Below are 13,766 nucleotides of genomic sequence, written 5' to 3' on the forward strand. Positions count from 1 at the left end.
GCCAGCTTCTATTGTGGGAATTCTGGCATAGTGGAAAGAGGGTCAGACTTTGAGTACTGAACTTCCCTAAAGGAAGGAACTACATTCTCTCTTCTTTGTATTACCCACAACACCAAAGAGCAAGTGTGGCATATTTGTTATTATTCAGTCATGTCAGACTCTTCATGACCCTGTTTGGGGTCTTCTTGGCAAAGATATTGGAGTGATTTGCCATTTTCTTATCCAGTTCATTTTTCAGATGAGGAAACTGAAGCAAACAGGACCCTTGTCCAGGGTCAAACAGCTAGTAAAAAATCTGAGACCAGAATTGAACTCATGAAGATGAGTCTTCCTTATTCCAAGCCCAGGGCTCTATCCACTATACTACCTAACAGCCAGTGGCAAAGAGTTATTTTTCTAATGACGTCAGAATGTTAGACCTTTGAATAAATGAATGAAAAAGCTTTAAGCTTTTACTATGGGCAGCTAGTGAAGTGGCAAAGTGGATAGAGCATTGGATCTGGAGTTAGGAAGACCTGAGTTCAAATCCAGCCTCACTAGGTATGTGACCCTGGGCAAGTCACTTAAACCTGTTTGCCTTAATTTCTCTCATCTTCAAATGAGCTAGAGAGGAAAATGGACCACCACTCTAGTATCTTTGTCAAGAAGACCCCAAATAGGGTCACAAAGAGTGGAATACAACAAATGCCCAAATAACAAATGTTTCAACCACTGTGCTAAGTGATCAGTGTTGGGGATAGAAATAAAAGCTCTTATACTAATTGGGAAGATAATACATATAAAAAGGTAGATGGTAAAGCCCAAGGGTATGTGCAGGCACACTCACTCCAGGCTTGGTACTCTATCACTCCTCCATCTAGCTGCCCATAGACATAGAAACTAAGACTCTAAGAAAGAAAATGACTTGGCCAAGATCTTTGAACCAGTTAGTCTCAGAATCTCTTTAACATCTCTGATAATCTGATAAGGACAGTTTAGTTGATAAGGAAATAAGGGACACTGAACATCTTTTAGCTTATGCTTCCAGCTCTGTCTCCAGGAGCATGAAGTTTATTATATATATTTCAAGACTTATTTCACACAAAAGAACCCCCTCCCGAAACTTCGCAGATGTGCAGAAGTTACAAATTATGTCATATCAAAACACAAAAGGTCTCATTGGCTTCAGAATAGAACAAAGCCAAGGCTGAATTTTGACTGGGTTCTTATCAGAAAGCCAAGTCAGGGAATATTATCTCAGGGTTGAATTGCCCCTGCTAAGGTTTTGGCCTTGGCTGTACCAGGCAGCTGCATTCCTGGCCGAAGGGGGAGAGTGTTAGCCTCTTAAATTCAGGTTTGCTAGAACTTAAAGCTTTTCAATAAGGCCACAATACTTTTCAATAAGAAATCACAAGGATCACAAAAGGGGTCATAAGAGGAATCTCAGATTTTTATCTATTCTCTTATCGGCTTCCCACAACTTAGTAGCTAAGCTTGGATAAAAACCCAGATTTCTCAAACCCCATTCATCACACAATGCTACCTGTTTGATTTATTGGTCACTCTCAGTTCTTATTTTTAAATAAGAACTTAATAATATTTTTAAATTTAAACAGTTTTAAATAAGAACTTTAAAAAAAAAGTCATACACTCGCTGGATCGGTCCTATATAGAGGGTATTTTGTCTGCATAACCAGAGTGGCAGAGACTGTCTTTGGTACACTGGGCTTCAGCTAGTTTAAAAAATATGTATATTACTCCAAGTAGTTTTTAACATGCTTGGAAATATTCTTCTAGGTTTTCAAAAAATGTGCACACCAAGACGAGATGTGTAAATCAGTATAGAGAAGCCTGCGGTGATGTCCTTGAAATCCCACTGAAGGAGAAATGAAGACATTGTCATTTTCTGCTATTGTCCACGGATTCTCATAATTGCTTGATGGGAGAACCTGGCTGCATGTCCAGGCCCATCCATCATCTTGCCATCTTTGGGCAGCATGCAGTAGATAGGCAAATGCCGAACTCTTCATTTCACCTAGTTCACGGTTCCAAAATGACAATGTCATAATAATGAGAGGGGCTTAAAATAACCACGTTTATATCAACTCAAAATTTCTGAGGATGAATGTAACACAGTTTAAGAGAAAGTACTCTGACAGTAAATACTGAAAACAATAACAAAAAAAAATTTTTTAAAGGATTAAAAGGAGGCAATTAGGTTAAGGATTAGCCAACATTGGATATGGAATGAAGGAGATCTGGGTTGAAATCTTATCTCGGATACGTAATACTTTGTGACCCTGGGCAAGTCACTTATATTTCTCTGGATCTCTTTTTTTATTTGTAAAAGAGAGATAAAATGTCACTCATATCCCAGGGTTTTTATGAGGATCAAGTGAGATAAGATATCTAAATTTAAAAGCTCTTGTAAATGCTAAAAGGAGGAGAAATGTAGGTTTTGTCAAAAATATCAAATTATCCAACTTGGATCTCACTAATTCAAAACTAGCTCTGCTACTTACTATCTGTGGGCCACTGAACAAAAAGGAATAAATACTTTTCTAGGCCTTGGTTTTCTTACCTATAGAAAGAGGTGGTAGGTAGGACCAGGTGACATTTTAGATCCCTTATACCTCTAAATTCATAATCGTCAGTAATACACAGATACACACACAGACACAGAAAAACACACACAGACACACAGACACACAGACACACACACACACAGACACACACACACACACACACACACTTTTGCTGAGGAAGTGGGGGGCTTAAGCCTTAAATGATCCTGACTGGCCATCTACAAAGTTCAGAAGATCAAATTATACTGAATAAGTGCTCAGCTCCCCACTTCCTGAAGAGCCCATTCCAACTACAATTTCCTTCTCCTGTACAGACTATCTCAGATCAAGGTAATGAATTTAACTCCCTTGCAGCAGAAACAAAGACAGGAAATGAATGTGATTTCATTGATCCCCCTGACACAGATATCAAGTGGTTTCATTAAACATTTGGTGGCCTCAAGTGACTCTGCTAAACCCTATGAAATAAGCACTCTGAATTTTTCATTTTTATTCTCTGTTGACAACCTATAACAATCCTGCTTTTTTCTTCCCATTTCAGAGTTCCTTTTTTCTTTTTTCCCCTCCAAACAGCCTCTCAGACCCATTTTCAAAGCTCAATTCATAATGCAAGTTCCTGATTAGTCACCTTGTCTCTCATTACAAGTCAGCCTGAATCAAAGACAGATTAAGTGAAGCCCAACAGCATCAAATATAGTCCCTCTCTGTTAAATCTACCTGAGAGTTTCTGCCTAAAATGGTCTTCTGGGAGGGCAGCAACTTACTATCATAAGCTTCCCTCCAAGGCAAACTAAATGAGATCATCTGTGAAAAGAAACTTTAAATGAAATGAAACTTCTCCTTCCTAGAAGATGATGTGAAAAGGCATCACGGGGCAAAAGTTCCTGCAACACTGACAGAGAAGGACTTGGGATTTTTCATTATTTACTCAAAAGAGTGGGATTTAAGGTAGGAACAAGAGGCAATACATATTTGCATGGCATTATTTGAATCACACCAGTAGGTATCTCTAGCCAAAAATTTCCCCAAGACATCTTAGGGCCTGGAATAGTCCTCATTCAGCATTTGTTCCTTTAGGTGTATCTTTTTGCTCTCCTCTTTATAAAATGTGCATGCCTTTATAATGACTAAGGGAAGGATGATTTCTTAGCCTGTGCTTTTCCTTCTGACAGGAGGTTTAGATGCAGGATGGGCACCAGCCGTGGGGCAGGGTGGGGCAGAGCTGAAAGGGAATCAAAGACAAGAACAAGGAGCCCAGAAAGGATCTGAAAGGTTCAAGTTGCCATTGTTAAAATGTGCAAGCCCAGTTAACACATTTCTCTTTAACTGATGTATTTTCCAGAAAACACATATTTCATGTTTGGCCCCCATAAGCTATAGGACCCATTCTGGATTCCCCAGGAACCAAAATCTCTTGAACTTACTTCATGGGTTTGAACAGTGCTTGCCCATAATTCTGGAATGTCATGATGAGTTTTAGTTGAGTTCCCCCAGACTTCATCGCTATGGAAAAAGAAAGGAAAAATAAAATCACATCGATTTTATCCCATAAATAGCTTAAGATGATTATTAACCGTTTCACTTATATTATGTAATAACAATAACAATAATTATATGACATGCTAGATAACTTTATATGTGTAACATGCTAAGGTTTGCAGATCATTTTTCAGAATTCCATTCTATTCTTAAAACAACCTTGGGAGACAGACAATAGCTAAATTTAACAATAGCTAAGATTTATATAGTGCTTACTATATGCCAGGCACTGTGCTACGTATTTTATAATTACTATTTTGTTTTGCCCTCACAACAGCCTCAGGAGATAAGTGCTTTTATTATCCCCATTTTATGGTTGAGGAAACTGAGGCAAGCAGAGGTTAAGCCATTTCCTCAGCTAGTAAGTGCCTGGGGGTAAGATTTGAACTCAGCTCTTCTTGATTCCAAGTCCAGAAGTTGATACCACCTTGTGTGAGTTTCAAAATTAATATCCAATATCTCCAAAGTATTAATTCATTTCCTCGGGGTCCTATAACTAGTAAGTGCCTGGGGTAGGATTTGAACTCAGTTCTTCTTGATTCCAAATCCAGAAGTTGATACCACCTTGTGTGAGTTTCAAAATTAATATCCAATATCTAAAAGTATTATATTTATAAAGTTTATTAATAATAACTTGAAGTAAAAAGCTAGAGTAAAAAAGGGTGCTAACCCAACCCTGCTTGTGGAAAAAGAGGAGAGCTAAAGGTGGAATTTCAGTAACTATTTACATTATGTAAAGACGCAAACATGGGAGAAGGGAAAAGGATTCTGGGTAATGTGGTCCAGGGGTCCAAGATTTTCTAATTATACACTTGCTAACCTTGTAAGAATAACCGTAGAGAATCTGATCCCATTTTCCAGTGTGGGCTAGAAAGTTCTCATTTTGAAATAATATGGATTTCTCTTCAACTAATATTCTGTATTTCTTATAATCTGTAGGCACACTACACATAGAATTCATTTGTACAGGTAACAGTGGACCAATTCTTGTTGCTAGAATATTTCAACCCAGAGAAGAGAATGGCTTCACTTCTTTTTTTGCAGGAGTTTGGGTGGGGGGAGAAATGCTTAGGCAAGCACTTTGGAACTGTCCCTGACAAGTTAGCTGGACATGATTCACATCTTCCCAGACCTCAGGTGTATTGTTGGACATTTAAGCAGAGCCGGAGAGGATCAGACTCAGTGACCCGGGTATTCGTGATCCTCTCTACAAAGGTCTGAGTCTGAAGATCTCACCAAAAGATAGACAGAATAAACATCCAGTCTGACCTCGGTTTCTAAGCAGTGAGGGAATTCCGGTGTGGACCAGCAGGTAAGGCTGGGGTGTAGGGGTAAGGGAGAGATAGTAATAAAGGGAGAAAAGAGGGCAAGGAGGTGATTCAATGAAAAGAGTGTTAGATTTGGAATAAAAGTGACCAAGTTTAAATCTTGGCTGACACAAACTCTATGACCTTGATTAAGTCACTATACCTTAGTTTCCTCACCAGTCAAATAAAGAAATTGATTAGGTAGGGCAGTGATGGGCAACCTTTTGAGCTCAGTGTGTCAAAATTCGCCAAAAAAATGAGCAGAACTTGGGTGGTGCGTCACTTCAAGAAAAAAATATGTAATTTCATGATATTTATAGTTTAAATATAAAAAAATATAATTGTAATATATAACTATTTAATAAGCCCAAATAGGTAAATTAATATAGACAGGATTGTCATCTATAGTGCACAGAGTGTCTACACTACACTACAACAAATGTTTCATCCTCAGCATGTGGCCCCAGACTTCTCTGTATGCTGCCGTGTGTCACCAAAAATGGCTACATGTGTGTCATAGGTTTGCCATCACCAAGCTAGGGATTAGCTAAGGCATAGGTTAGCTGGGGTATTGGATTTGGAATGAGGAAGATCTAAGCTGAAATCTTGCCTCAGGTATTTAATAGTTGTCTGACCCTGGGAAAGTCACTTCATTTCTCTAGATGTTTCCTTATTTGTAGAATGGAGATAAAATGCCATTTACATCCCAGGATTTTTGTGAAGATCAAGTGAGATAACATGTAAATTCCCTTACAGATCTAAAACCAAATACTATGATTTCAAGGCCATAAATTCCTTCTTAAAATTAGTTAGTTGAGTGTAGCATAGATAGCACCATCTCTTAAGATAAGCATAGAGTGATCCCAAAGGAAATCTCATTATTTACTGACCATCCCACTTCTTCAACCCCTAGTATTTGGGTCCAGGTGAAAATCCATTGAAATGAGCTTTTTCTGTGGTGGCAAAGAATTGGAAATTAAGGGGATATCCATCAATTGGGGAATGGCTGAACAAACTGTGATATATGTTGGAGATAGGATACTATTTTGTTATAAGAAATGATAAGCAGGATGATTTCAGAAAAAGCTGGAAAGAACTACATGAACTGATACAGAATAAAATAAGCAAAACTGGAAGAACATTATACTCAGAAATAGCAGTACTGTGAAAGACTTAGCTGCTCTCAGCAATAAAATGATCCAGGACAATTCTGAAGGCCTTATAACAAAGAATGCTATCTACCACTAGAAAAAGAATTGTGGGAGTTGATGCAGATGAAAGCATACTATTTCTCACTTTATTTGGATTTTTATTTTGGGCTTTGGTTTTATGTGACTATTCCCTTATAACAATAACCAATATGGAATTATATCTTACATAATAATACAAATATAACCCAGATCAAATTGCTTACCATTTCTGAGAGGAGGGAGGGAGACAATTTAGATGTTATAATTTCAGAAAATGTATGTTGAAAATTGTTATTATATGCAATTGGGAATTTAAAAAAATTCTTTGAATAAGAAAGGGGAAAAAGTATAGTACCAAAATGGGTTGATGACAACTTGCAGGGAACTTTAGCTGAGTTGTTTATGGAATAGTCTATAGCCTTGAACTAGTTAATATTACTATAATTATTTATTTTGATAAATAAATAAAGTTTGGGAAATAAGAAAAAAGATACATTATGTTGTATATCAAGGTCTGGCTTTGGCAGGGGAAGAAAATGATAACAGTTTATAATTAAGCTATTATTTGAATACAGTAGGCATTTAATAAATGCTTATCGATAGTTATATGAAGCTCAAAAGTTTAGTGACCAGATAAGAGTTCTGGATCTGGAGTCAGGAAGACCCGATTTCAAACCTGGCCTCAGATATTTACTAGCTCTGTGACCCTGGGCAAGTTCCTTAACCTCTACTTGCCTCAGTTTCTTCAATGGTAAAATGGGAATAATCATAGAACCAATCTCCCAGGGTTGTGGTGAGGACCAAATGAGGTAATATGTATAAAATTCCTAGCAGTGTCTGACACAACAGGTACTGTAGAAATGCTAATTCCCTTTTCTTCTCCTTATCTCATTCATTCCCCTCCATGACCCTATGTGATTAATGGAACTGTATAGGTATAATTATCTTCATTTTGGAGTTGAGGTACTGGAATTCTAAAACAATTAAAATGACTCTCCCAAGATCACATGACTAGACAAGGTCCACCTAAGCATGTACCTGGAAGGCAGAGGATCTTTCCTCAGCCTTTTAGATTTTTCCTTTAATATCTCTCTCCCTGATGTAGTTGATAAACTGATTGTATATCTAAATCTCGGGGGCAGCTGAGTGGCTCAGTGGATTGAGAGCCAGGCTTAGAGACTGGAGGTCCTAGGTTCAAGTAGGCCTTGGACACTTCCAGCTGTGTGACCTTGGGCAAGTCACTTGACCCCTACTGCCCACCCTTACCACTCCTGGGCCAAGGACGGTCCCTAGCCCGGATGAAAAAAGGAGGAGGGTTGGGCGTGGGGCTAGCAACCCCACCCTGTAAAAACTAAATCTGCTAAAGAAACTGCAACCTAAAGTAGGGGCAGCTGGGCTAGCTCAGTGGATTGAGAGCCAGGCCTAGAGACGAAAGGTCCTAGGTTCAAGTTTGGGCTCAGACACTTCCCAGCTGGGTGACCCTGAGCGACTGTGTGTCCCATTACCTACAGGTTGTGACCCTATGCTCCTAGAATGGAGTCCCAGGATTAAAAAAAAAAAACAAAATCTAAATCTCAGATTATGGGATTATTATTTTATATCTGAAATGGACCTGAAAGGTCCAAAGAACTTGGGGACTTAGATCTAAAGCTGGAAGAGGTATTATTATTAATAATAATAACTAGCATTTATATGCTACTTTTCAGATTTGCAAAGAATATTGCATGTCATCTCTATTTATCTTCTTAATAACCCTGGGAAGTAGAGGCCATTATTATTATCCCATTTTACAGATGAGGAAACTGGGCTGAGAAAGGTTAAATTATTTTTACCGCATCACCTATCTAGTAAGTATCTGAGGCAGAATCTGAATTTGAGTTCTCCTAAATTCCAGTCAGACGTCATCTGATGCAATATCATTTTACAGATGAAAGATGATTTGCTTGAGGTTACACAAGCAATGTAAGTAGCAGATCTGGCATATAAGCCAAACCTAGATTCCCCTCAGGGCAGGTAAATGGTGAGGTGTGTAGAACACTGGGCTGGGAATCAGGAAGATTCAGCTTAATGAGTTTAAATCTAGCCTCAGACTTTTTCTAGCTGAGTGATCCTGAACAAGTCACTCAACCCTGTTTGCCTCAGTTTAATGAGCTAGAGAAGGATGTGGCAAACCGCTCCAGTATCTTTGCCCCCCAAAAAACCCCAAATGGAATCATAAAGTCAGACATGACAAAAATAACTGAACAACAGAGTTGTTTTAACTCCCTTCAAAGCCAGAGAAAATACTTTCTACTGTTGCATACGCCACTACATGTTGTACATCCCGCACCCCTGTCTCTCTGCATCAGCTACTTGGCTACACACTGCTATTGGCCAGAAACCCCTGTTCTTCTTAAAGCAGGGTAACTGCCCTAGTTCCAAGTCATCGTTTGGGTTTGTTTATTGGTCTGTTTGTTACTTTTTTGTCTCAGGCAATGAAGACTCTGTTCAGATGATACCAGAGTTCTGGACAGTACCATGTGGTCCAGAAGAACAATGCTGATGGATAAATATTCACATGTAAGTTAAGAACTAAATCAACGATCCAGGTAATTCAGGTCAAGAAGATACCTACACTTGAAGGTTTTAGGCAAAGGTTTGTTAACAATGTAATAGAAGGGACAGCAGTCCATTGGCCACATTTTTGTATCTGGAAGCCAGTGGATCTTTTAGCCCTCCTCTTCCCATTTTGCAGACCTAGAGTCCAGAGAGTGGTAGTGGGAAGTGATTTGTCCAATGTTAAATAGTCTGATTTTCTCATCTGTAAAAAGGAGTGTGTGGCAGGTCCCTTCTAATTCTAACAATCTATCATTCTGTCATTTGAATGAAGGAGGTAGCCCTGGAGTTCTTGTTTGTTCTGTTTTCTTTTCATTTTGTTTAAGATCGTGACTATGGCCAGGGTTCCCTTATTCACTCGCCAGAGGAGGCAGATATTGAGTTAGAGGCAGACAATGGGAATGCCCAGATTTTAGAAGAATGCCACTCTCGCTCTCTCAATGCTAGGTGGGCATTTGTTTCATGAATTGAGGGACCAGAAATTTCCAGTTTCTCAGGTATAGTTTCATTCAGCAAACATTTACTGGGCACCTACTATATAAAATCAAAGGTAAATTTGTTCTTAGTTTCTGTCTCTGCGATCAAGCAAAACAAAATGAAATTTTCTTCCATTTGACTTAAAATACTTGGGGGGTGGGGTGGGGAAAGGATGTGTAAAAGTATCAAGTCCTCACTGTCTTCTCCAAAGCTCCAAATATCCCTAATTCTTTTTTAACCTTGATATCCACCTTAAAGTCGATATCAAGTATTGGTTCTAAGGCAGAAGAGCAATAAGGGCTAGGCAAGTGGGGTTAAATGACTTGCCCAGGGTCACACAGCTAGGAAGAATCTGAGACTAGATTTAAACCCAGGACTTCCTGTCTCTAGGCCTGGCTTTCAATCCCCTGAGCCACCTAATTGTCCCTATTCCTAATTCTTTCAATCAGTCCTCTTAAGGTATGACCTGAAGGTCTTTCGCCAGCCTGGTCACTCACTTTTGAATATTCCCCATCTTTTTAATGCCCTTCCTAAAATGTGGCCCATAGGACAGAATACAATGGCCCAAATATTATCAGATCAGGGCAGAAATCAGACTACCACCTTCCCTATTCCTGGACACAATGTCTCTCTTAATGTAGCTTAAGATTTCATTAGTTTGATAAACACAGTGATCAACAGATAGGTGACAGACTCAAGCAGATTGTGACACATAATTCTGGACATGTCCAAAGTGGAGATTTGTTTTCCATTTGACTCTACACATTTGTTACTTGGATTTTGTTTTTCTTTTTTTCCTTTACAGTGGAGAAAAGCAGAGGAAGGGAGAGATTATCAAGGAAGAAGAAGGAGTTAGTCATTGGCTTGCCTTCTTCTAAAAAAACCCCCAAAAAACAGAAACAAAGATAAAGAAAGAAAAGTTGGTCATTGAAGCATTTATGAGGGGGAAAAATTCCACATCAGAGAAAAGCAGGATGGCTACAAGGAATCATAGACAATCAGGATAGCTTTGAAAGTTAGATGTTGAGTTTCTAATAAACTTTAAAAGAAAGCAAGTTCATAATCTTTTTTTTTTTTTTTAATTTTAAACCCTTAACTTCTGTGTATTGACTTATAGGTGGAAGAGTGGTGAGAGCTAAGCAATGGGGGTCAAGTGACTTGCCCAGGGTCACACAGCTGGGAAGTGGCTGAGGCCGGATTTGAACCTAGGACCTACTGTCTCTAGGCCTGACTCTCACTCCACTGAGCTACCCAGCTGCCCCCATAATCTTTTATTCTACTACATAGGGAAATTCTCACTTTATTTAGAGTTTGTTATGTTTAGAATATAAAAATTCAGAATTTAAAATGAACATTCAGAATAAAAATATGTAAAGACTACATGAAGACTCTAAATGATCACCCTAGTGAAAATATCAATAATATGGAAATAGGCCTTGATCAATGATATATGTAAAACCCAGTGGAATTGCTCATTGGCTATGGGAGGGAGGGTGAGAGGAGGGGAGGGAAAGAACATGAATCATAGAACCATGAAAAAATTTTCTTAATCAATAAAAAAATTTTTTTAAAGACCACATTAATTTTTTTGACTGTCATATCATATTGAGGACCCATATTGAAAGTTCAAGTCCATTAATACCTCTACCTGCAATCCCAGGCTCCAATTATTGTAGTAGATCTTTCTAGAAGAAAGTATAATGGAAAGAGTATTGTATTTAGAGCCAGAGGACCTGGTTTCAATCCTATCTCTTTTATTCCTACTTGTATTGCCCTGGCTAAGTCCCTTAACTTCCTGGGCCATAGTTTTCTCATCTGTAGAATGATAGAATTGGATTAGACTGACTCTACCCGATGTATTTAAAGAAAATCCAACTAACTATACTTTAGGATAGCCTTATCCACAGTCAAATATGACTTTTTTACTATTTGTTTGTGACTTTGGGTAAGTGATTTAACTTCCTTGAGCCCTAGTTTATGCATCTATAAAATGAGGAGGGTGTAGCTAGGTGGTGCCAGGCCTGGAGTCAGGAAGGTTCATCTCCCTAAATTCAAATCCAGCTTCAGACACTTATTAGTAGTTGTGACCCTGGGCAAGCTTCTTAATCTTGTTTGCCTCAGTTTCCTCATCTATAAAATAAATTGATTTCAGTATCTTTGCCAAGAAAACTCTAAATGTAGTCACAAAAAGTCATACACAACTGAAAAATGACTGATGGACAATAACAAAATGAGGGATTTGAACGAGGTTACCTCTCAGGTCTTTTCTAGTTCAGAATCTTGCTGGACACATTTAAAGACAGTCCAGCCAACCATACCTTAGAAGGGTCTTATCCAAAGTCAAATATGGCAGTAGGAGTAAAATTGTTGTTGATAGTTCTAGCAAATCCCATAACGGATTTGTTCCCCTCTCTGGCAGTCCTATTGATTCTCAACCTTGCTAGGTCAAGAAGACGATAAAGACTTTCTTAGACTGTCCTTCCCTTGTGTTGCTTAGGCTCTGGCTAGTCTTAACTGGTATTTATTCCTCTCAAACCATTCCTACAATAACATGTTTACTAACAGATGATTTGGCATTTTTAACTATAATTTTCATTTTCCATATGCCAGGAAAAGTGTAATTGAAATGAACATTAGACATGAGTAAAGCAGTTCAGTAGGGCTTTCACAGAACATCAGTATTTTCCACACCCTTGAAAATGTTAAGTTGGCCATCTTTCTAAGCCCAGAGCAGATGGCTATGTAGGAAGACAGTGGCTACAGATGGTATCCAAGGACTAGACTAGCCTCTTAGCCAGGATGGAAGGCGACATATACAGTGATAAAAATAGCAAAACTTGGCTCTCCAAGTAACTTTATAAGCTTCAGTAGCCTCTTGTTTCAAAAAGTCCAAAGTCCCTTGCCTGGCATACAATGACTTCTCCAATCTGGCTGCAAACTTCCTTTCTCCCCCTTATCTCTCACCACCATTCTACATGAGTGTTCTGGTCCAGTTAGACTATTCTACTCAATGGCCACTAGTACTTGGTCTTTTCTATTTTCTCTGAGTTTGTTCTCAAGCCTGAAATGTTATCCTCTTTCCTGACTTTGGGCAGGTCACTGAAACTCTCCAGACATTTGTTTCCTCACCTGTAAAAAATACTTTTAAGTTCTTATCTGTGAGCCCAAAACGCCTTGGGAGTTGCCACTCCCAATCCCTTGTAATGCTCAGTCACGACACAAAACAAAGGACAACTGGAGATAAAATGAAAGGGCAGAATAAATTCATTCAAATTCAATATTGACTCAATGAAATGAGGACTGGAGTTGGGAGGACCTGGATTTAAATCTGGCCTCAGATACTTCCTAGCACTCAGATTTGAACCAGACTTGAACTCAAGCCTCCCTGATTCTGGGTCTGGTGCTCTATCCATTGCAAATCCTAGTTGCCTCCCCTTTTATCCCCAACATTTTTGCCTGGAAGAAGCTGGTTTATTTTGAAGATCAAATATAGATTGGAAAAGAAAGTGTTTGGTCTAGGAAATGAATGTGGAAGAGGGCTAAGGGACAAATGTATTAACTTTCCCTTATACTGAGATTTTTATCCTAGCACCTATGATTTTTTCATTTTTAATCTTTTATAACTATTATCAATATTATAGTGTAATGATATATTATTATTAAGATTATATATCTATATGAATAGATTTCCTTTGCAATCTTAAGTATTTTATTTCATGAGTTTAAAATCATTATTCTGAGAAGAAGTCTATAGATTACACCAGACAACCAGAGAGGACCTAGTCACCAAAAAGATTAATAACTAAAATCCCCACCTCCACAAGAAGTCTCTCCCAACCTCTCTTAATTCCAGTGCTTCTCTGTTAATTATTTCCTATTTATCCTTTTATCTTTACTTAGTATGTATTTGTTTGAATGTTGTTTCTCCTATTTAACAGTAAGCTCCTTGAAGTCAGAGATTATATCTCCAGCTTTGCATGGTGCCCAGGACACAACAGGTTCTTCCTTCTCTTCCTTCCTTCCTTCCTTCCTTCCTTCCTTCCTTCCTTCCTTCCTTCCTTCCTTCCTTCCTTCCTTCCTTCCTCCCTCCCTCC

General features: G+C 38.6%; 1 protein-coding gene across 1 annotated transcript in view; it reads right to left on the minus strand.

Annotated features, from left to right (window-relative positions):
* Positions 1–3,710: 3,710 nt before the first annotated feature.
* Positions 3,711–13,766, minus strand: part of LOC123249785 (extracellular serine/threonine protein kinase FAM20C-like) — a 41,772-nt gene continuing 31,716 nt past the window's right edge. Inside the window, exons 3-4 of the mRNA XM_044678906.1 lie at positions 3,989–4,067; positions 3,711–3,786 (exon numbers count right to left, since the gene is read on the minus strand). Coding sequence (XP_044534841.1) covers positions 3,711–3,786; positions 3,989–4,067 — 155 coding nt within the window. The remainder of the gene's footprint in view (positions 3,787–3,988; positions 4,068–13,766) is intronic.

This window comes from Gracilinanus agilis, chromosome 1, assembly GCF_016433145.1.
Source record: "Gracilinanus agilis isolate LMUSP501 chromosome 1, AgileGrace, whole genome shotgun sequence".
NCBI classification, from domain to species: Eukaryota; Metazoa; Chordata; class Mammalia; order Didelphimorphia; family Didelphidae; genus Gracilinanus; species Gracilinanus agilis.